At 50.1% G+C, this 22,563-nt stretch overlaps 1 protein-coding gene across 1 annotated transcript; it reads left to right on the top strand.

Moving 5' to 3' along the window:
• Positions 1-11,209: 11,209 nt before the first annotated feature.
• On the top strand, positions 11,210-21,309 carry LOC122718376 (protein Wnt-10b-like). The gene is made up of 4 exons (XM_043943361.1): positions 11,210-11,316; positions 15,066-15,319; positions 19,690-19,973; positions 20,770-21,309. Exons 1-4 carry the CDS (start codon positions 11,210-11,212, stop codon positions 21,307-21,309), a joined length of 1,185 nt encoding a protein of 394 aa, XP_043799296.1.
• The last annotated feature ends 1,254 nt before the right edge of the window (positions 21,310-22,563 follow it).

Below are 22,563 nucleotides of genomic sequence, written 5' to 3'. Positions count from 1 at the left end.
TCTTGCTCGCTCGTTCGTGGCGGTAGCGTGGGAAAAGGTCAAGCATCGTAACCGAGACGAATCGCAGATTGGACCGATCACCGAGTAATCGATTTGCGACAACGTACCGAATGCACCCAAGATGGAAAAGTTGCAACGCCATTCAATTATCGTGACGTCGTGCGCATCGAAACGAACGAGTAAAACGCTTTCTTCTATCCTTTGCCGCGTAGTCGTTGCTTCGCTTCGCTCCGCTCGTTTTCCTTTTCCCCTTCTTCAATCATTGGCGAACGCCATATTACATTTTAAAAAGTAATCCGTAAATACGTAATCGCGATTGATTCGTATATTGATGTATTGGTTCGTCGTTTGTGTTGACTTACGGTCGCGCATAAAAGTCCACTTACTTACTTGGAAGCGACGAAGAAAATCTCAAACACGAGATTCACATCGTCGAAAAATTATAATCAATTTAACACGTGATATATACGTTCACGAGCAATTTTTCATTAAAATCGCGATATTAAGTGAATTTTCTTGTAAGTTAATACCACGAAGACTTTTTTTTTTTGTAATTGAGTGTTTGTAACAAGGTACCGCGCATTAAATCCCGGTGTCTCGGCAACCGCGAGAGGCAAGAGACGATAAATATAGTTACGAGTTAAAAACGCTCATTAATTATGTACACAAATTTGTATATTCGAATCTGGTGGTATCCGTATAAGAGTAACGGAGTCGACTTGGGTGGTGGTGGAAAGCACGTCTGGTGGACAGCAAAACTGTGGAGTGAAGCGGAAAAAGAGGATTAAGAGAGACGGAGCGACGGATACCCGCACAAATGAGTATTTATGAGCCAGCCACGGCTCTATATTATGCCTCATTTTGCCGGAGGATCGATTAGCTCTAATCGAGATGTACAAACAAAACGTTAATAAACGTTCGCTCGTTTCTCTCGTCCTCTCTTTTCGCTTCTTTCGCGAAAACCCGTATCGGAGGACGGGTAGGCAAAGAGACGGAGAGGGTAAAGAGAAAGAGAAGGAAAGCTAGAAAGAAATTAACCGGCTCTCGGATCGAGCGTGTGCTCGCGCGTACGTATAGGTATTCCCCGTGTGTGCGCGCCGCTCGTCGCGAGCACGTGACACGTGTTCCTCGCACGTGCTGCACGCACGTGTACGTGTACGTGAGCTCGAACGCGCCTCGCGATTAAGTATCGATTAGTCCGCGCGCGAACGTTCGAACGACGTGACATCCCTCCGAGCCTTTCATTCAGAATCACGAAACGATACGATAACGATGTAACGATCGACGAAACATCGACGATCCCGATCCCGATCTTTGCAAATTTTCCAACGAGCAAAATCACCGATTCGAGATTAGAAAAAAGAAGAAGTACCGATAACAAAGAATCTATAACGCACACGCGCACGAGACGTGGAAAAAGGACGAGCACGATTGGAAAAGAAACTGCTACGAAATCGATTCGTTGTAAAACCTACTACTTCGTTTCGCTGTAATCGATCGAAGTGCAACGAATGGATCGCGATAAATCCCCGAGACGAGTCCCTTGGGACTCTACGGGTGGTTCGAACGTCGAATCGCGAATCTCGATCGGCAACGATCGAGAGACGTGGAAGAAACGCGTAAGTCTGGTTGTCTGCCTAGATCAGCGGGTGGTCTCGCGTTCGATTCGCTGAAAACGCGAAAACGGGAACGACTGTTCTCGCGCTCTTTGCCATCATTATCCTTAGAAAAGGAACGCGTGGCCACGGCGATAAGGAACGCCAGGCATTTACAACGTTGCGCGTCACACCGATCTTGGTCGTCGATACCTCGAACGACGAATTAATCGACGAGAAAAATCTGTCCGCGATGAAACGTCGATGCGGTCCAACGGATGGACCTACCGCGCGCCTACGGCTCTCCGAGTCCTCTCGATCTTTGGTGGATAGGCTCGCAGTGTGCCCACGAGATCCGATCGAGACTCTCACCGATCGCATCGTCCGGATAATAGAGCCGCATCATCCTATTTAATAATCGTACAATGGTCGACGCGATCCGATAAGATCGCGATCGTTTCGATAGGAGACGGGCGAAGAGACCCGATAAACGGCTCGTCCCATAATAACGCAATTAACACTTCTTTGTTCGATCAATTTCCAATCCAGGTATGTCTTCGCGGGATCGATAATAGCTCGTGCGGAAGATAGCTACGATATCTTTCCTTCGTACCAACTTTGTATCCTTTCTCCAATAACGCGGTGTAAAAAAATATCATGGCGATCGCGAAGATGGACACACGGTGATGGAGCGAGATACAATGTAACCCGTGCATCACGCTAACAAATATATGCATCTCTCGTTTTAATTCTCGAGCAGCGCAAAGTGCTCGATACACGTTGACTCGAACCTTGGCTCGAGTTGATTACGATCGTTTACGACCGGTAAATCACTCGCCGTCTCTCCTTCCTCGTTTTTCTTCTTTTTATTCGCGAAACGTCACGATAGCCCTAATCGTTGAAACCGGTAGTAAAACGATCGTTACTAGTCGCGACAAAGAAACCGCCACCTTCGAGAACAAACGAGCCAATAAACTCGTTTTATCGGCCCCCCTCCCTCTTCCTTCCGTTTTACCTCTCGACGTTCCTTCCAAACCTCGTGCACCACCCCCCTTGCTTGCGCGTATTTAACATACCGACTAAATACGAACAATGCCGAAGATACAACGGAGCAGAGACAACGGAGGATCGAAAGGGGGCGAGATGGATAAAAGGAGCAAAGAGAAAGAAACGACGGACGTTCTTCGTGGATCCCGACGTGGGTGTGGAGATCTTAATCGGATCCGGCTGCGAGTAGAACATCGACGATTAGGCTTCTTTCTGCTCGATCTCGTATCATCGATCCTTATCGTTCTTATAATCTAAATTATATACGTCTTTCTTCGTGACTTTGAACCGTGAATCATACGCGTAAACATAATATACGCGTGAAAGTGAGTAAGTTGATAGAGGGGGAAAAAAAAAAAAAAAAAAAATTGAAACGAAATTACATACAACGAAATATAAGGTAATAAGATTGGATCGACGAGTAGTGAGGTTGAAAGAGAGAGAGAGAGAGAGAGAGAGAGAGAGAAAAGGAAAGAAAAAGAAAAAGAAAAAAGATATCTCGGAAGATGGGAGAATCGAGGACTGGATGGAATAAATGGAGAGGGAAGGAAACGATTCGATTCATAGGATCGAGGTGGAGGCATATAGCTACATATGCATGGCAAGATAGGTCCGCGTCTACAGGGAGTGTGAGATCCGACAGCTTCGGAGGTGGCAATGAGCCTGGGTCCCGCCTGCCGCCACACCCACGCGCATATATCTTATTTTCCCTCTTTATTTATTCGAATTGCCGTTGGTCGAGGGGCCACTCTTCGAATCCCCATGGCTCCTTTGCCATAATAGGCGAGCATGGTGGCCCATCGCCTCTTTGGCCTTCCCTCGATCTCTCCAGCTACCATTCCTCATCCGTGGATGCTCCTTATTTTCAGCCACGCCATTCCCTCCTGATCCTCTCCTGCCGCCGCCTCCGCTCAAACGCTGATATCTCGTCGTTCCTTCCTCCTTTCCGTATCGTCCTCCTTTTTTTTTTCACGCTCTCGACTTCATCGAGGCGACTATACGAATATTCCGAATTCCAAACGCGTATCCATCCGAATTTGTTTCACGGGGCCGGATAGTAAATCCGTGGACGGTACGAATACTCGGAACAATAGAAGACTCGGAAGCGAAATCTCGTCAGAGATCCTCTTATCCTCTTAAGTCATTACGCTGGAATCGACGTGAATCGGCCTCCGGATGTATCCAGGCACAACGACGAGCCACTCTGCTTCGTATCGAAACGGAGAACCCATTGTCCGAGACACAATGTCTCGTGCGAGAGGAGGCAAGATGATCGTGTTCTGCGAAAGCTACGGAAAAGTGTACTTCGTGTGTATATATATATATAAATGTATATATATATATATACATTTCCCGTATTTTTCTACTTGTTGCCCGGGTAAAAGTTCTTTGAAGTGTCGGGACATTTTACAGATGCGTACGCACGAAAAGGCAGGGAACAAACGAGTTCCTTTGGAGATTTTTTTCACAGAGAGACGCGAGGGGCTCGTACTGGCAAATAATAAACAGTCGGAACGCCTATGATCCTCGAAAGCAGATTATCCGGGAGCTACTTTTAGCCGGCAAATCGATCATGCCCGACCGGGCTCCAACAAGTGGCTTTTAACGGAAACGATACCCGATCATCCGCGTTCGGTATCTCCCCGTCGATCGTGCGATCGAGCGTTACCATTTTGTAACGGATATCTCCTCGACCGATGATGGTAGTGGTGGTGGTGATGCTCATCATCCTCTCCTCGGAATAGGCTGGAAATCGAACCGGTGAAAAATACCGAAAGAAGAAGAAGAAGAAGAAGAAGGATCCTTTTTTCTCGGGCCTCGAGATCCTTCCTCCTCGTGTTCGGCACGCATCGTTTCCGAAGAAAGAACGATCCTCTCGATCGACAACCGTTTAACGACGCGTTTTCGCACTCGAACGAATCGACTTGCGCGCCTCTCGTTTCTCGAGATCGTGATCGCGAAACCCATTCGTATCGGTCTACGGATCTATGGATGTAGAATGGAAGGGAACGGGCGGGAATCTGGGTCAGATCGGAGGAGTCGCGATCGAACGAGAGAAATCTCGTCGTGTACCTCCGGCTTGTGTACCGAGGGGAACACCTCTTCGATTCTTTTCCGGTCCGTTCCCTTCGCATCACGGGGGAGGAGAAGGGGGGAGGGGTTCCTTTTCATCGAAAGGAAAGGCGCGTTCCCTCGGCTGTATGCCGGCGTACCGAAATAATCGCGAAGAACAAGGCATCGTGGCTCGCTAAAAGGATGGGGGCGTGACGACGACGTGCGCGCACCTTTCTCTCCCCTTTCTTCTGTGGAACGTGGGTGTTGCGCTCACTTGACGCATCGTTCCACGATATAATACTTAATGACGGGGCCGGTCGAGCATCCACTAAATTCCGTCCTCGGATGCGTTCGTCAAAGCGCACAATGTCCCTCCCCAGGTTGAGAAACGTAAAATAGGGGAAGTGGTGGGGGGACGTTCCGAATCGTTCGACTTTCTTTCTATCGTGTTGCGTTCCTTCTCTCTCTCTCTCCCCCCCCCCTCACCTCTTTTTCTTTTATTTCGTTCTCTCCTCTTTTTCTTTTTTTTTCTCTTTTTCTCTTTTTTAATATCGTTTCCATTAGTGTATCGCGTTACTATACCCGTTCCCCCGGCCCGGTATCATTGTCGTCGTTGTTCGAGAAACGGCGCATTCTTTGGATCGAGGAGAAAAAAATGGCTGGTCAATTATATCATAGTTATTGTTAAAGCGGGCCGCGAAGGGGGTGTGCACAATGCACAACCCCAGGAGGAAGTTTGGGCGTTCGGGGGCCGAGCAGGAATGCATATTATTAAAACATTCCGGACAGTTCTCAGTCTCGTCGTGGCTCCCACACACCGAGCTTCCACCGTTTCCATGGTGAGCGGATCGCTCGAATTGCTAAGCTCCTCTCGCGCTCCGGCGGTATATACTTTAATCGGGGATAAACTCCTCGTCCCGAAAATGAGATTTATACCCGAACAATGAAGCTGCAATTTACAGTTCGGATCGACGGAGAAACGATCTCAACGAGCTTTTTTTTTTTTTTTTTTCCACGATTCTCGTTAGGGATTTCTCGGTCGGTTAACCGGCCGACGTCTCAATTAATCGGTGAAGAAAGATCGAAACGAGGGGAGTGGGGGGGGGGGGAGGAGGGGCGGCCCTCGTCGTCTCGCGAGGACGAATCCGTGACACATCGTGCGAGGAATCGATCGATTATCACGCTTCGAGAAACGTGATCGTTTTTATGGAACGAAAACGAATCTGTGGCGGCGGCGGCGGCGGCGGCGGCGGCCTGCTTACGAATCGAATCGCGCGTTTGTAAAATCGACCAAAGGGGGAAGGGGGGATGGAACTAATTGCAAGAAGAGAGAGGAGGTCAACCAATCGAACCAGACACGCGAGACTGGAAAAAAAAAGCGAGATAAATACGTAATACCCTTTGCGGTCAAACATAATTCGTTTATCGGGATTTTCATACCTCCAAAGGGGTAACACGAGCGAGGGCGCGACACGTGGACAACGGCCAGTTTCGTTCGCGCAGACATTACGCTCGAATCGTAGAATCGTACGTTGAAATGGGGGGAAGGCTGTTGTAGGAGCTCCGTAAAAACGGGCGATTTTCGGCGAAAAAGAGAGAATAGAGTATTAAAGGGAATATAAAAAAAGAGGAGGAAGGGGGGAGAGAGAGGGAGAGAGAGGGAATAACGCGAAAGGAGAGAGAAAGAAAGTGAGAGGGTTAGTACCCCCCTTTTCGAACGCCGGCCAATTAGGCTTCCTGAGCAGGAGTGCATCGGGGCGCATTGCACGGCGATAGGATGATCGAGTGGTTCGATCGTATCGGTGCTCGCGTGCCAAGATCATGGTCAGGACACTCGATAGGCCGATAAGTAATGCACCCAGATAGGATGACAGAGGGTACACGTTGAAAAGGAGAGGGAGAACGACATTTGTGCAGAGAGAGAGAGAAAAAGAGAGAGAGAAAGAGAGAAAGGGGGAAGAGCAAAGAGACGGAAAAGGAGAGAACTCCCGTGGAAGCACGAACGATCTTATCGCGGTGAGGTACCTGGGTCGGCAATGAGCGTCTACTACCAAACGAATGGAACGTAGAGTCTGCGTCGGTTCTCGCGTGCACGAAGAGAAAAAAAAAAAAAAAAAAAAAAAAAAAAGAAAATCGGCCCGCGTACCAACACTTTTTCACGATATCATTTGCCCTCGAAATTCGTTCACCCGAAGAACCTCGTTCTCTCTCCGACAATTGAGCAACATTTCTCCGGATCGTCGAGAATTAATTCGAATCGATACCGCTTATATATATACTTGGGCTTGAGACGGAAAAATAACGCGAAAAAGAAGTCGGGTCGAGTACTACTGGAACTACTAAAACGGGGGGAGGGGGAGGGGGAGGAGAGAAAAGATAAAAGAATCGCCGACATCTCTCTTCCCCGTTCGATCGAGAAGCGACGCGGTTCCCATTTATCGCGAAAGAACGTGAATTCTAATTAGATAGAGGTAAACCCGCGGCATCGAGCATCGTCAAACGAGTTCCACGCGTTTCGATCCGCGTCTCTGGCGATCCTCGGGAGACCCCGACCGAGTGTATGCGCTTTGATTCAGGACGTCGTTTGATCTTGGACCACGTGGCGCGCGCGTTGGGGTAACTATATACCGGAGCAACGCGAACGGGGTCGTTGCGACTAATTGCCAGCTCACCGACCACGTCCATGAAATGTGCGCGGTCGGGTGACACGATCGAATCGAAGGAAGAGAACGTTAAAGGAAGAGGGACGAACAAATGGTCAAAGATGGGAGCGGATACGCGCGGATCGAAAGGGGAGTCGAGAGTTCCCTTATTTTACCCTTGTGATCGCGATACGGAGTCTCGGATCTTCTCGTTTGTCGACCGTTATATCGAAAGCTTTGCTAATTGGCTGCGGACGATTCGCTCGGAAGGAGAAAGGGAAGAAGCGGTACCCCGGCTGTCCGATCTCACCGTGCGTAACGTAGTTGGAATTTAGGACTCGATGCATCGTTAAATTTCGTTCGTATTCGAGCTGGATGTGAACGTGTTCACCGCCGCGAGAACATTTCTACTTCCGTCGAGGAAGTAACTAGAGACGAAGGAAGGAACGGCGCAACCCCTGCCCGGTCCAACGGAATTCTGCGCGCGTGTGCAGAATCGGAGACGAAAAAGAGAGAGAGAGAGAGAGAGAGAGAGAGAGAGAGAGAGAGAGAGAGACAGAGAGAGAGAAGAACGGGAGGGAAACGGTAGGGTTGAGTAGGCGGAAAGCAGAGTCGGGGAACGAGATAAACCTCAATTATACCGATTGAGCATCCTCCAAGGGATGTCAGGTAGGGGAAGTTCGCTCCTCCTACTTTTCCTGCCACGTGATCAAGGGCAACCTCCCTTTCTTCTTTCCTCACTTCCGTTCTTTCTTCCGCTCTTCTTCCTTCTTCTTCTTCTTCTCCTCCTCCTCCTTCTCCTTCTTCTTCTTCTTCTTCTTCTCCTTCTCCTTCTCCTTTTCCTTTTCCTTCTTCTTCTTCTTCGAGGAGGAAGCGAGGAGGAACGGGACGTACTACGTCATCGGTCGTTCGATCGAATGTTTGAAGATGAATCGTCGCGAACGAACACTCGTCGTGAGTCATCACGGTAAAGAAACGATTTTAACGACCGCGATCGATCCCTCGAACGAAAAAAAGAGAGGAAGTGGTAAAGTGCAACAAAACAATCGGATCGTCGACGCGAAATACCTGTTGGTCCACGAAGAGGCGTTTTCAGGCAATCGTTGGAGAAAGAGGGAGAGAAAGAGAGAGAGAGAGAGAGAGAGAGAGAGAGAGAGAGAGAGAGGATGGGGAGTGGGAGGAAGGGAAAGAGAAAGAGAGAATTGGTGGGAAAAAGATGGTCGGAAGTGGGAGGAAAGAGAGGGAGATGCAGAAGCTGGCTACGGGCTCTCTCTCTCTCTCCTCCGTTTGACCATCTCTCTCTCTCTCTCTCTCTCTCTGCCTCTCTCTATTTCTTTCTCGGTTTCTTCTCTCCGTCCATCTCTGGTTCACGCTCCACGCTCGATCTCGGTTCGTCTCTGTCGATCTCAGTCCCTCGGTCTCTCGCGTCTTTCCATCTCCGTTAGCGGTAGTTTCACTTGCAATCGTGCGTCCTCTTCTCTCGGTTTGAATCTCAGGGTGGTGGCCGACGGTAGTGGTGGTCGTGTCCAGATGGTGGTGGTTATGGTGGGGGGGTAGTTGGTTTCTTCGTGCCTACCCGCTCCCTATCTCTCCTTTCTCTCCCTATGGGAGGGCGAGGAGGGCCCCCGTAGCCGCGCACTGCGCACCGAGTTCATCATAGACAGACCGATCTCCCTGACAGCTCCTCGTCGGGCTTGAACGGAGGTGGAATCATCAGATTCTGTCCATCTCTTCTTCGGCTCGCAGTAGCGTGTCGGGATAACGAACATCGTAACGCAGGGACAACGGAAGTGCGTGGCCGCCCTGCGTGCCTCTCTTTCTCGCGAATCTTGTTCGGCCATCGCGCACTTTCGCCTTTTCGTCGGTCGGTCGGTCGGTCGGTCGGTCGGTCGGTCTCGGTTTATCACGGAGTAGCAACACCCATTCTCCTCCCTCTCTTCGATCTCTCCGATCTTTCACCCTTCGTTTCGCTCTTCTTTCCGGCGACGATCTCTCCTTCCCTTCTCTCGCTATCTCCTTCGCCGTCTTCGCGCGTTCTTCCTTCCCTTCGTCCACTTTTTTTCTCCTCTCTCTCTCTCTCTCTCTTTCTCTCCCTCTCTCCCTCCCTCCCTCTTTCTCCTTTTCATCGCGCATCGCGCCTTTCCACCCCTTCTCGCCTCTCTCTCTCTCTCTCTCTCTTCTCTCTTTCTCCTTCTCTCTTTCTCTCTCTCTCTCTTTTCTTCTCTCTGCTCTCTTCCCGCTATAATACTCTCTTTTTCGCGTTAGCTCTCTGGCCAGCTCCGACCCTTTTCGATTCGAAGGAGCGGCACCGTCATTCCTTCGGAAGGAACGTTGCTTCGACTCGGCACGACGCGACGGCGACGATCGTTTGGACGACACGCGCGCGGCGCACGGTATCATCGCGGTCGGTGTCGTCGGCGCGTAACGCGACCACGGGAAGTTTGCTATTCGACTGTTTGCACGGATGAAACGATAGCCTCGGTGGTACGCGTGCGAGAAAGAGAGAGACCGCAAGCCGGAGCAACGGTGGAAGAGGAACACGAGCCGAAGGAGGGGGATGTGTGCGTGGGAGGAGTAAGAGATCCCGGAGGGCGACTTTTCTTTTATTTGAGCTTGACACTTCGCCGTGAACGCGCACACACACCGGAAGTAACGAACCGTCGTCGGGGCCCCTCTTCTTTTTCTTCGACACGTTTAACGTGACTCTTTAACGTTCTCGAGACGACGCACGAGAACCGAGACATTCCAGCAGAATCTAGAGCGAAAACGCCGGAGACGTTAAAATCATCATCATCACCGACCTAGAAGGGTGGAGAGGAGCAGAAAATGCCACGATATCCGACAACGATCGCGGAGAGAAAGGGTGTCGCGACGCGGATTCTCGCGATCGGTCGTCGTGGATAAAGGATTCGACGTGTTCCTTGTCTCCGCTCATTCGGATCCGGAAGTGTGTCTCGTTTCGTGGAATGTCAAATATCCATCCGGCAAAGGGCAGATCGATCGCGGTAAAGGAAGTTGCAAAGCGAACATCTGTTCAATCTGAACGACTATGTAATGGTGCTACTACGCGACGATTCGCGACCACCGCAACGGCAGCAGTGTCAGTGTTAAATAAAATATAAATATTATAAATATTCGACGAGAGTATCGAACTCGCCAAAGTTGTGTCGATCGACACGTCGACAGTATTCTTACTCCAAAGACGAGAAGAAGCGAACCAAAGGTGTTGCCAACGCGAATCTCTCGGTGATTCGAAAGTAAACGATTGGCGACTTTTCGAGAACCGATCAGAAGAAGCTACTCCCGACAATATCTGGCAGATAGAATAGAAGAAATAATAAGAATAAGAAGAAAGGAGAGAAACATAGTAGGAAGAGGAAGAGGAAGAAAAGATTGGGAAAACGGGATCCGACTATCTACGGTGGTCGGTCGACGAACCGTTCGATCGTCATCGAGGATATTGTCCCGGGGTAGTTTTCGGAACGACCCCTTCGAAGCGGCGAAACTGGAAGCTCTCGAATCGTACGGAACGTCAAAGCAGAAGCGCCGGTGCCCGGGGCGAGGAGGAGTCCTCGACGCGTGCCAGGCTGCTGATCACAGGCACCGCGCCGGAGACGGGAGACGAAGAGAGTAGGAGAGAGGGATTGGGAAAAAACCGTACAGAAACGGAGAGAAAGAAAGGAGGAGAGACGGCATCGTCTCTCGAGCGAGGGGTCCTTCCGTTCGGGTGCTAGGGGTGTGCAGCCTTGGACGAGGGGTCGCACTCGACTCTCTTCTTTTTTTTTTNTTTTTTTTTTTTTTTTTTTTCTTTCTTTAAAGTGGGCAAACCGCGCAAAAGAATAAGAGACGCGTCCTCGGGGCGATGACAGGATGCCTCCTTCTCGATCAGGACGCGTCTACGAAGGACCACCGTCTAGGATCGCCGTTAGAATCGGACCCACCATCGCCCTGTTGCTGATTCTCTTCGAGAATCGTCGGTAAGTTAAACTGCGAGTAATCGGTACGGCCGAGTACGTACCGATCCCCCGTCCCCGAATCATCGCCGAATCATCACCGTCCCTCCTTTATCTTATCCCGCTCGATTTTTTATTACAGCAGCCGCATCGTGTTGTTCGACCCACGAATCGAATCGTTTACGTTCGATATCTCGTGTCGCGTCGTGTCTTGTTGAGTCTCGCTCTTCGATTCTGAATATTTATTTATTTTACAATAAGCTAGGGGACACTGTACACCGCTAAGACAAGATAAATTAAACTTTAAATATAGATACAAGCGTTTCGATCGGGTTCGAAGCGGCGGTGATCGTTCCCTTATGGTATATATACGTACGATCGAGTCGTCATCGTCGCAGAATTAAATTTACTCCGAAAGGAAAAGAGGGAAGAGGCGCGCGCGCGCGCGCGAACGGCGGAAAAATATAATATCGGTCGCAACGGACGAGGAAGGAAGGACGAAGAAAAGGAAACGAACGAAGGAGGAAAGGAGAAGAGAGGAAACGAGGGGAAGAATAAGAGGGCGAGTGGTAGTCGCTGGACGCGCGGGCAGTCGCGTATAATTTTTACTTTCCTCCGGGGGAGGAGGGGGGAAGAGGAGGAAGAAGAATTCACGAATTCGGTGGCAATGGGAATTTCTAATTCGCTAAACTCGTCCTCTCCTCGTTTCTCTTTTTCCACCTCTTAGGGAAAGAATCTGTGAATGGAGGAGAGAGAGAGAGAGAGAGAGAGAGACGGTTCGTCGAGACGCTGGTCGCATCGACGATTCCGAGCCGAGTACAATGACGGGAGTGCAAATAGGCCCCTTTCAACCGTGCTCCGTGCCACGAACAACGAACGATCCCGCTGCGATCTTCATTATACCTCTTCGATCTGGCTGGCACTCTGTGTCGAACGCCTTGCACGCTCTAATCGAATCTTTCTTCGGGCAAAGGGGCACTCGGGCCGGTGTCGGTCGGTTCGTTTCGCGTGAGCAACATTCTTTAACCGGGCAAGCGGAGGAAATCGGTCGTTTTCCGGAACGCAGAGTTAAACGCGGAGGATGGTTCCAGGAATCGCGATAAATTCCTTGGCCGGTTACTTCCAAGAATACGATTCGCGCGCTCGTCCTCGGTACACGAAACGACAAACATTCTCGACTATCTTGTGACAATGTTGTGTCTTTGAGATAGAAGTGTAGTCACAGGCGTAGTAAGTACATACGATGTGGCCCGACCAGAACGGAGCCGTCCGACGTACGCTTCTCCTTGATGCCCACGCGGCTCCTCGTAAATAATTACAAACAGCATCCGGGAACAAGGCCGTACGTGCACCGACACGCTGCTCGCATGCACGCGCGTAGATATAGGCACGCGTGAGCTTCACCGTATTTACGGAGCGGCATTGAATTACGGCATCGAATAATTCCCATGATGTAATGCTCGATAAACCAGTTTGCGGGACACGGCCGTTTACCACCCCCTGCCACCGTCGATCCTACTCCACGCGTATGTAGAATTCACGTTTCATCCTCCTCCTTCAACTCGTTTCCACCAACTTCCACGCCAATTTTTTTTCCTTTTCCATTAACTCCGAGACGAGAGTTTTCGACGATCGCCTATCTTCGGCGGTCGGCCTCGAAAATACCGACGAGACGAGACGACCGAGGGAGCAGAAGAGCGATCCCTTCGCTTCGTTTCGCGCGAAAATAAGAGAAGCAAAGCGATTTGATATCTACCGCAGGAATTCTCGCGAGTCACTCGTAACGAGTTCTCTCTCCGCGGGTATACCTCCATTAAACGCGAAATTCCGTTCCGTGCCCCTCTCGCTCTCTCCCTCTCTCTCCCTCTCATCTGTTTCCTTTGCGAAAAAGTTAAATAAAACACGTGCATCCCCGACGCCATCTTGGATTCTTCGGCGACCCCTTGGATCATTGCAAAAATGCAGCACGAGGACTTCCCGTCTTCGATTTGCTCGACGATTTCCTACGAGTTCGGAGAACACGATCCAAAGATATGAGCCGAGATCAACCTTTCTTTACCTTATTACGTATACGCGTATTTCCCCGATCCGGATACGTGTTGTGTCGGTTATATGGCGTGACGAGTGACGCGCCTCAACGGGTTGAAAGATAAGGCCAAAGTCTATTTGTTGTTCCCACGCGACAAAAGCGTGGAAGACAAAGAAGAGAAGGGTAAAAATGAGGTAAGAACGAAGGAAAGGTAATGGAGAGGAAAGGATGTAACGGAAGGAATCCCTGGACTCGGTCAGAACTCTCCGCCAAGCTCAGGTACGCGATGTCTTTGGTAATTTGTTTCGTCGAGTAAAGATCATTAATCTGCTTTCGGTAGATCATCAATAGCGCGAAAGATAAGAGCGATGCAACGGTGTATCGGTAATGGGAGCCCTCAATAACCTCTGCGACCCTAAAATCTCGCTCTTCCTCCACCTTTCCCACACTACCCAGAAAGAAGAGGCTTCGGGCAGAGGAGAGGACCTTCTTCTCGCAAACCGCCACCACCACCACCACCACCATCGCCATCCACCTTCCCCGGCCGGCATCCTCCGGATACGTTCCTCTTCTTTCTTTCTTTCTTTCTTTCTCTTTCTTTTTTCCTCTTTTGTCCTCGAGATACCTTTATACCCTCTCTTTTCTCTCGTTTCTCTCTTTTCCACGTTCACGCGGGTGCTATACACAGCTTTTACTTTAGGAGAAGCTCGTCGACTAATTTGTACCCGCAGATAACCACCGACCCACCGAGAATCTTGCACCCGCCCGTGACATCCTTACGGACTCGGAGAGACCCCGAGAACCCTTTGCAAAAAAAATTGACCGCTCGACTCGGTCGGTCGACGAGCAAATAAACCAGCTACGCGAACCAAACGCCGAACCCCCTCCCCCTCCTTCCGTTGTCGCGACGGAGGAGAGCATCGAGGGGATCGACATCCATATCGACGACAAACGATCGACGAAACGTCGCCTAAATTAATTAACACCGTGCATCGTGTGACGCATCGTAACACGGCTACTAATATTAAGTCTCGAGCCGTCTCTCGAGATAACGCTCTAAGAGCGTTTTCTCTTCCGAGATACGAAGTGGCGTTATCGCGACCACGCGAACGGAAAGGACGGAGGATGAAGAAAGGAAGGAAGGAAGGAAGGAAGGAAGGAAGGAAGGAAGGTTGGAAAGAGGATAGCGATCCTCGATAGCGAAGGTGGAACGCGAACGATGGAAAAGAACGAGAAGAAGATATTCTCTGGCTGGATTCTCTCGGAGAGTTATCGCATCTTTGACCCCCGCCTCGTAAAATTGTCTAAAGGAAAGCAGATGACGCGAGATGCAAGCGGCCGTATTGGCCCGTACAGGGTGCAGTGAACCGTTGGTTTGGAAATCGTTATCGGTCTATACTTAAACGGTTGTACAATAATTTTACGTTTGGCACTACTTTAAAGGGAGAGTTGGAGAGTTAATCAACGATGAATCCAAAAGCGGCCGCGTCCACGATCGAGAATTCGATAACGGAGGTGAACACGTGGTAGCAGTTGCTGCACACGGTGCGAAACGGGAGGGATCGAAAGGCGATTGCGGCGTGCCATAAGTACGAGGAATGTCCTCGGCTGAATTCCCTCGAAGCGGAATCACTCAAACCGATCGTGCGCGACCGCTTTCACGAAAAACCGACTCTCGATCTCCCTCGTGGACGGAGGGAAAGGAGTTTTAAGTTTAATTGGTAAATTTCCGTTTGATTTGCAGCGCGACCTGCTTAATGAGCAATTCCGTGGACGATTGGGTAAGCGGTAATGCCGTGGTCTGCAAAGGTATTCCAGGGATGACGAAGGAACAGCGCGAGCTATGCCACAGAAATCCGGACGTGACGGTGGCCGCGATCAAAGGTCTGCAAATGGCGATATCCGAGTGTCAGCATCAATTCATGTGGCACAGGTGGAATTGTTCATCCTTGACGCCTAGCAGCAGGACGCAGCAGAGCAGCGTCCTCCTTCAGAGAGGTAAGATAAGAGGTGGCAGGAGTATGGTGGGGAATAGAACGCGTGAATAGAACGAAATAGAAATAGAAGTTGTTGCGTTGAACGACCTGAAAAAAAAAAAAAGAAAAAGAAAAAAAAAGAAAAAAGAGAAAAGAGAAAAGAGAAAAGAAAAGAGAAAGAAAAGAGAGGAAAAAAAGAAAAAAAAAAAGAAGTTTAAACGACCGCGAACATAGGCGGCCTGTGTTTCGTACTCTCTTCGAAGCGGATCGGGGTAAGGAAACCGGGAGAAAAGGTGAAATCTTTTACGACGTCGTTGACGACGACGAACCGGGCGTAGGCGAGAGACGACGCGCTTCCTTAAATCAGAATACGGTGTATGCGTGCCTTTTAGCCGCGACCAGATCCGAGAACCTGTCCCAAATCCACGCATGCGGGAGCAGGAGAAGAAACCGGGCGAGACGAGAAGAAAAGAGATTGCCCCCTCGACTGTCCTATTCCAGTGTGACATATAAATTCGTCGTGGCGCGTACGTGCGTCGAAAGAGGAAACATATATCGTGTCGGACGAGTGCGCGAGAGCGCGACATCGAGCGCACCTGACCTGAAAGCTTAAGATCGTCGTCCGCAGCCACGATCTCGGTGCCCGCCACGTCTGTCTTCTTCGTTATCTGTCTCCGTGGATCGGTGGTACACCTTTTTTTTGCTCGCCAAGTGGCCAACCAAGAGGTGTCGATTCCACGACTTTTTCTCTCCTCCTCCCCCCCTCCCTCCATATAGTTATTCCAAACGTCGTACGTCGTGTGGAATTTGGGAAAAGGAGGTGGAGGGGGAAGGGGGGAGTGCAGGGAGGATGTAGCGCGTACTATTTATCTCATTGTCGGTCGGTCGGTCGGTCGGTCGGTCGGCCGACCGACAGATTGGTCGATTTTCGAGGAAAGAGCGATCCGGAGGAGGTCGATTCGCCGATTATCCGCTCGGAAGAATGGTCGATCGGGGGCGGGGGGAGGGATTCGAGTTCGACTTGGAAGTCAGAGGGCAGCAGCTTCCGAGAAACGGCCCGTACTTCACCATTACCAACGGTTCCAGCTTTTTAAGGACGACATCGGTGGCCAGGTGAGGGTCCCCGCGGTCGTTCGAGAAATCCACCGTGTCAAATTTGTGCTGGCTACGTATCTCGGAGAGAACGCGCGTCGTTAAATCTTTCGGACACGGTCCTCTCGTTGCTCCTTCTTCCATTCTCTTGGCTCCGGTTCGTCTCCACTTTATCGCCCTCTCGCTCTCACGCGCGCCCCGTCCTTCGCCACGTCTCACTTTTGCCACGTATTCGTTAAACCCCGGCAAAACGACTTAATGTATTATGAAATGTACACGAAACGGTCCTGTTCTTTCTCTTCTCTTCTCTTCTCTTCCCTTCCCTTCTTTTCTTCTTTTCCCTTCTCTTCTCTTCTCTTCTCTTCCCTTCTCTTCTCTTCTGGGGCCTGGCCCACACAAGGCGACCTACTATCAGTCCCTACGGTGTACTCGACGTTCGCTTTTGTATTCGTCGAAAACAATGAACGATTTTTCTTTTTTTGTTGAAACGATTTTTTGTCAAATCTGAGATATTCGAATCGAGATTAGAATATCGAATAAGTAAGTAAGATGATAGGTGGATAACAACGATACGATGTATAAATTTTCTCACGTCTGGGATGTTAATCGTTGCGAAGAAAGAGATAGATAGATAGAGAGAGAGAGAGAGACGATTATGAAAAATATAACGTCACAACAGTGGTTATGGAGTTATGGATAAAGTTGGTCACCGAAGGGTTAAGACAAGCGTTAAAGTAGCTCGGACTCGAGGTAAAAGAAGAAGGCGCACGCTCCCGAGTAAACATTACCGAGCGCGTATACCCGCTACGCTATCTATTGAGTTATCTAAACAGTGATTTGGGCTTGACATAGGGTAGCAGGGCAAGGCCTGCGCGCCATCCGTCACCGCGTCCCTGCGTCAAGAGCCGAAGAGTAAAGAGGCAGCGTTGGCCCTCCGTTGTGCACCTCAGCTTCGTTTCCTCTTCTTCCTTCCACCTCCTCTCCTCCCTTCTCTCCACTGTCCGACAGAAGAGACGTACAACTCCCCGTGGAGGATTTATTACGAGTCCCCTGTGCTCCTCTTACCACCGTGCACCAGAACCAGAAGCAACAGCAACGCCAGTTACAGTAGCTCCAGCCCTCCAACGGTTATCTGCATTATAAAACAGTTGCTGCCAATAGCCGTATAAAGCGCAAGCTTTCAACCCACCCCTCCCACCGTGATCCCATATAAAGAGCTGTTTTCGTTCTCTTTCGACTCGTGAGCCGGTCCTTGCCCGTTGGACGAAGGAGGTTATCATCCTTCGAAACAGCACGCGATATCCGCCGCCTCTTCCAAATAGAATTCGACGGGGGGGCCCCTCCTCTCTCTCTCTCTCTTCCCCTCTCCTTTTCTCGATCGTTCCTCGTTGTAGACGTTTCTATCGGAACGACGATCTCGGTAAAAAAAGAAAGAAAAGAAAAAAAAGAGAGAAAATCTGTCCTCGAGTACTTGGAGCCGAGTGTCGACCGTTTAACGTCGGCGTGGTTTCGGTACAGCCGACGAAAGGCGACGTAATCGAGCACCGGCTGTCCGATCTCGTTCACCGAAACGGATCCGTCCTGTCGGTCGATCGGTCCGTCTATCGTCCGTCCACCGTGGATCCACCGTGGATCGTCGCTCGAGGAACGATTTCTCGTCGGAACGTGGTAAAAGGAGACATTCGGAGAACCTCGAAACGAAATCGCGATGCGAGTTTCACGGACGTCGACTCGTCGTTTCCGAGGACCGATCGAACGATCGATCCACGATTCACGAGAAGAGCGGCGAAACGAGACGGGACGGGACGGTTTCGAGGCGAAATTAGAGAGAACGGTCGATAATGGCGCGGATAGACAAACGCAGTTTGTGCGTTGAGCCGGTCCTTGACGCGCGTCGCGTTCGGAACGTGGTCTCGAAACGGAAGGAACAAAAGAGCTGGTTGTCGAAGGGGGACGACGTAACGACAGGGCAGTGGCTCATCGGGTGTCGAGAACGAATACCACAAATCCTTTCGAATGTGCCTTTAGCGCGTCTCCCCGGTATCTCGCTCTCTCATGAATACTGCAAATACCGCCCGGTATTCGTGGATTGGAGTAGCTCTTTCTTGGCCCCGGTGGGAGGGGTAGAGTAATGTGTGGGCATTGTCGAACAGTGGAGAGGAGAAAGGGACAGTTTCGACCGCGTATTCCGATGCTCGCCGGCAGTCGTGTGTCGTATCGTTTGTAAGTTGACAGCCACCATTGCGGTTTGACGATCGACCATCCGTCAATCCGACTCCAGCGACGCTTCGAGGAGACGAGAGGCCTTGGAGGTAGAGAAGAAAAAGTACGTTTGACGTCGCATCACTTATCCAACTCGCTCCACCAACCCTTAAAACCCTTCTTTTGCTCGTCCACGCACGAATTTCCAAATTCTATCTCTGCGTGTATCCGGAGTACCAGACATGTGCCACGCGTTCGATATCCGCGTTTCCCCACCCCATTCGACCAGTTTAAATTCTTCGTTCGATCGATCCCCACGACGATAGCCACGTATACGCCAACGTGTACGCGAGATACAAACGAGGTGGCAAACGGGTGGAGGACGACGATTCGAGAGTCGTTTGACGTCGATCGCGAGAGAGAGAGAGAGAGAGAGAGGGAAAAGATGAGCGTAAAATTGGCGTAAAACGCGAGGATGGTGGTCAGAGTTTGGCATCGCGTCTTCGGGAACCCCAGCGTGAGATCGTTTATACATGCAGTCAATGAATGCCCGCCGGCCGCCGCTGCTGATGGCCACGCTTTGTTTTGACGGACGGCTGAATAATCTACCTCTGAACTTCGTCTGATGGCTGTCTGTCGACCGATCCGTCGTCCAACGATCCGTCCGACTCGCTACCGAAGCTTCCTTCTACGGAAGCTCGGCTCCGCGGTGTCCCGCTGTTTTCGCCTTCTCCTCGCTCGATCGCTGCTCGAAGCGACGAACCGCGATCAAACGCGCTGTCGCGTTCCGTTCATATTACCTCTCGTCGTCCGTGGGTCGTCTGCGTCACCAGGAACGAGCACCAATTTGCTAACCGATCGTGTACGATCTCGTGTACCATCCGTTCTACATATATATACGAAAAACTCGTGGATCGAAGAAAACGTACGAGAGATAATCAGGCGCCATCGAGCCAAGCGCCGCTGAACGAATTTCGAATTTTCTCTCGATCGCCTCGATTCGCCTTGGATTATTCGCGTGAGTTGTAAGTTGTAATTCTAAATTAGGGAAGGAGGGATGAAAGAGGTTGTAAAAAGAAAATTGTACGTTTGTTGCAGGCTACAGGGAGACTGCGTTCGCGTTCGCGATTTCCGCAGCCGGGGTGGCGCACAGCGTGGCCCGGGCGTGCAGCATGGGACGGTTGCTCTCCTGCGGATGCGACCCGTCGAGTTACAAGGGTAAGCCGCCTGCCAAGGCCAGGGGCACGCAATGGAAGTGGGGCGGGTGCTCGCACAATCTCGACTACGGCATGGAGTTCTCGAGACAGTTCCTAGATACGCGCGAGAGGGCCGGGGATATACAGTCGACGGTCAATCTTCACAACAATCAAGCTGGCCGCTTGGTAAGCCGTTTGATTAATCTTCCCTTTCATCCTCCCCCCTCCCTCCCTCTTCTCCACTCTCTCTGTCGCGCGCCATCCTCCCTTCCTCCCTCCTTGCACGAGTCTTGCGATAAATATTTCATTCCGTGACAATATACTTCTTCCCTCGGTATTTTTCTTCGTTCCATCGAGGTTCCGCTGATTCTCCGCGTTTTAACGGTGACTCTTGCTCGGCAACGCGTGCTAGAGCAACGCGAGAGAAGAAAGAAAAGCAAGCAAGGGAGCGAGAGAGCGGAGTAGAGAGAAAAGAGTGAATGAGAGACGGAAAAGAAAACGGTGAATAGGGGTAGAGAGGAGGAGTAAGAATACAACCGAGTCCTTTCCTCTCCACCATGCACCTCTCCACGCTCGGTCTCGCCTCGACGTTATTAAGACGAAGCCCGGGGCTGGACCACCCAGTCGTAGACTCATTAACTGTTTTGTACGCGACACCTCTTTGTTTAAAAGAAATTGCCCCCTTTTCTCTTCAGCCGCTGTTCATGCGACTCTCTTGACCACTCCGCGCACTCGCTGCACCGAAGACGGTCTTCGTAACCGTTCGTCGCATGTATACCTTCTTTTTTCTTCTCCTTTTCTTCTCCTTTCTCTCTCTCTCTCTCTCTCTCTTCTTTTTCCCATCGATTCAATTTCTCGTCGTAGTCATCCTCGTCGTCGTTTAATTCTTCACTTACTTACTTACTTATTTGGTTACTTATCTTATCCTCTCCTTGTTGTTCTCCGAATTATTCGATCGAGACAACGATTGGTGAAATTTTAGGCGGTGGCGAGCAATATGCAAGTGCGATGCAAGTGCCACGGTATGTCGGGTTCCTGCGAGCTCAAGACTTGCTGGAAAGTGGCGCCGGATTTCCGAATAGTCGGGAAAACGCTAAAGGATCGGTTTCGTAACGCTGTGCTGGTGGCGCAAAGCAATCTGGGCAGCGTGACCCCGTTGACCAGAGTGAGAGGATCTCGGAGGAGGAGGCCGGATCGGCAGAGGCAGAGGAAACATCGCGGTGGATCGGGCGGGAACGGGCGTAAGAGGAGGCCTCGGGATCTCGCCAAGCAACTATTCTATTACCAAAAATCGCCAAATTTTTGCGAGAGAGATCCGAGCGCGGACATCCCTGGAACGGCGGGGCGTAGATGCAACAAGACAAGCTCGGGTGGGGACGGGTGCGGCAACCTGTGTTGCGGAAGAGGTTACAACGTGGTGAGACAACGACGGGTCGAGAGGTGCAAATGCAAGTTTCATTGGTGTTGCATCGTGCAATGTCAGAACTGCACTGTGGAAGAGTGGATCACTGTTTGCAAGTGAAAGGGAATGCCGGAAGGATATTGGGGGAAGGGAAGGGAAGGATCTTTTATTTTCGCGTGTATCGATGAATCGAAACGATAAATGACGAATTGATCCCAGCGAACATGAGCAGAATCGCGTGTAAATAACAATTGATACACGGATTAAATCGGATCAAGGTACGAACGGTATTTCCGAGTTCAATCTGATTACCACTTCGAGTCGTCGTTATCGAAGTCTCATCGTCAAGAATCGTTACATTAGTAATCAATAGTAAAAGAATGGATGGTTGGATGGATGGATGGATGGATGGATGGATGGATGATTGGATGGATGGATGGATATAACGAGTATCGAAGGGAACGAATCGAAATCGAAACGGATTGACGCTTAACGCGAATGAGTCAGAGATCTGTTAAGACGGAAACGTAGCGAGTCGAACGTATTGGAAGCGTGAGTCAAACTCGCGAAAACGGCCTCGATACGAAGATTAGCCGTGAGAGATCGAGTCGACACCGATTCGGTCATCGTATTTCTATTCACGCTTAGCACGCATTATCGGGACACGTAACGCTCGTGTAACACTAGCGATCGCGCGCACGAGCACGTAACACGGCTGAGAAAGACAATGTAATTGTTCTTAAATCGCGCGACTAATTGTAACTAATTTAATTGGTAGATTAAGCGGGCCAATAATTTATTTATAACGTTGCCTCTATTTAATTAGTAGATATATAATTTGAATATTCACAGCAAGTGTAACACCTCCGTCACAGTATTATTAGAGGAAGCAATGTGCGTGTGTATAGAGATATTTCGGGATGGATGCGATTGTATATGCAATTTAATAATGCGCGTACAATAAAGAGTTCCTTTGATCGATAATCGCAAACCCATTTGTATGTCTGTGTTTCTCTCTTCTCTGCAGCTCGATCGCGCGAAGATCGCTCGAAATCCGTAACTCTTTCGGACTTTACGGATTCACGGATCGCCATTCCGAATATAATTTGTATTCTTTGTACTCGTGGATAGTTTGGTTCGGCCTTCTTTTTTCCATCGATCGAACGATAAATTGTCTCGCGTTAAAACCTTGGAAAAATCTGTGTCAATTCCACTTACATGCCACATACAAGCGAAAAAAAGAAAAAAAAGAAAGAAAAAAAAACACCATTTCAACGAAACATCAAAGAGTACGTTTTCGTAATACTATCTATCGTCTAAGCTCTTAACTTCTCTCGATTCTCGAGTGGTGGGGTAGTCGCTCCACATCTACGA

This window comes from Apis laboriosa, unplaced genomic scaffold, assembly GCF_014066325.1.
Source record: "Apis laboriosa isolate Shangri-la unplaced genomic scaffold, ASM1406632v1 scaffold62_cov152, whole genome shotgun sequence".
In the NCBI taxonomy this organism is placed as follows: Eukaryota; Metazoa; Arthropoda; class Insecta; order Hymenoptera; family Apidae; genus Apis; species Apis laboriosa.
This window is presented reverse-complemented; position numbering and strand designations above follow the sequence as displayed.

Excerpts from the sequence above, each read along its gene's own strand:
- LOC122718376 (XM_043943361.1), top strand. The coding sequence starts at position 11,210 with ATGCCTCCTTCTCGATCAGGACGCGTCTACGAAGGACCACCGTCTAGG. Across the intron at positions 11,317-15,065 it reads ATTCTCTTCGAGAATCGTCG|CGCGACCTGCTTAATGAGCA; the intron begins GTAAGTTAAACT and ends TTTGATTTGCAG. Across the intron at positions 19,974-20,769 it reads ACAATCAAGCTGGCCGCTTG|GCGGTGGCGAGCAATATGCA; the intron begins GTAAGCCGTTTG and ends GTGAAATTTTAG.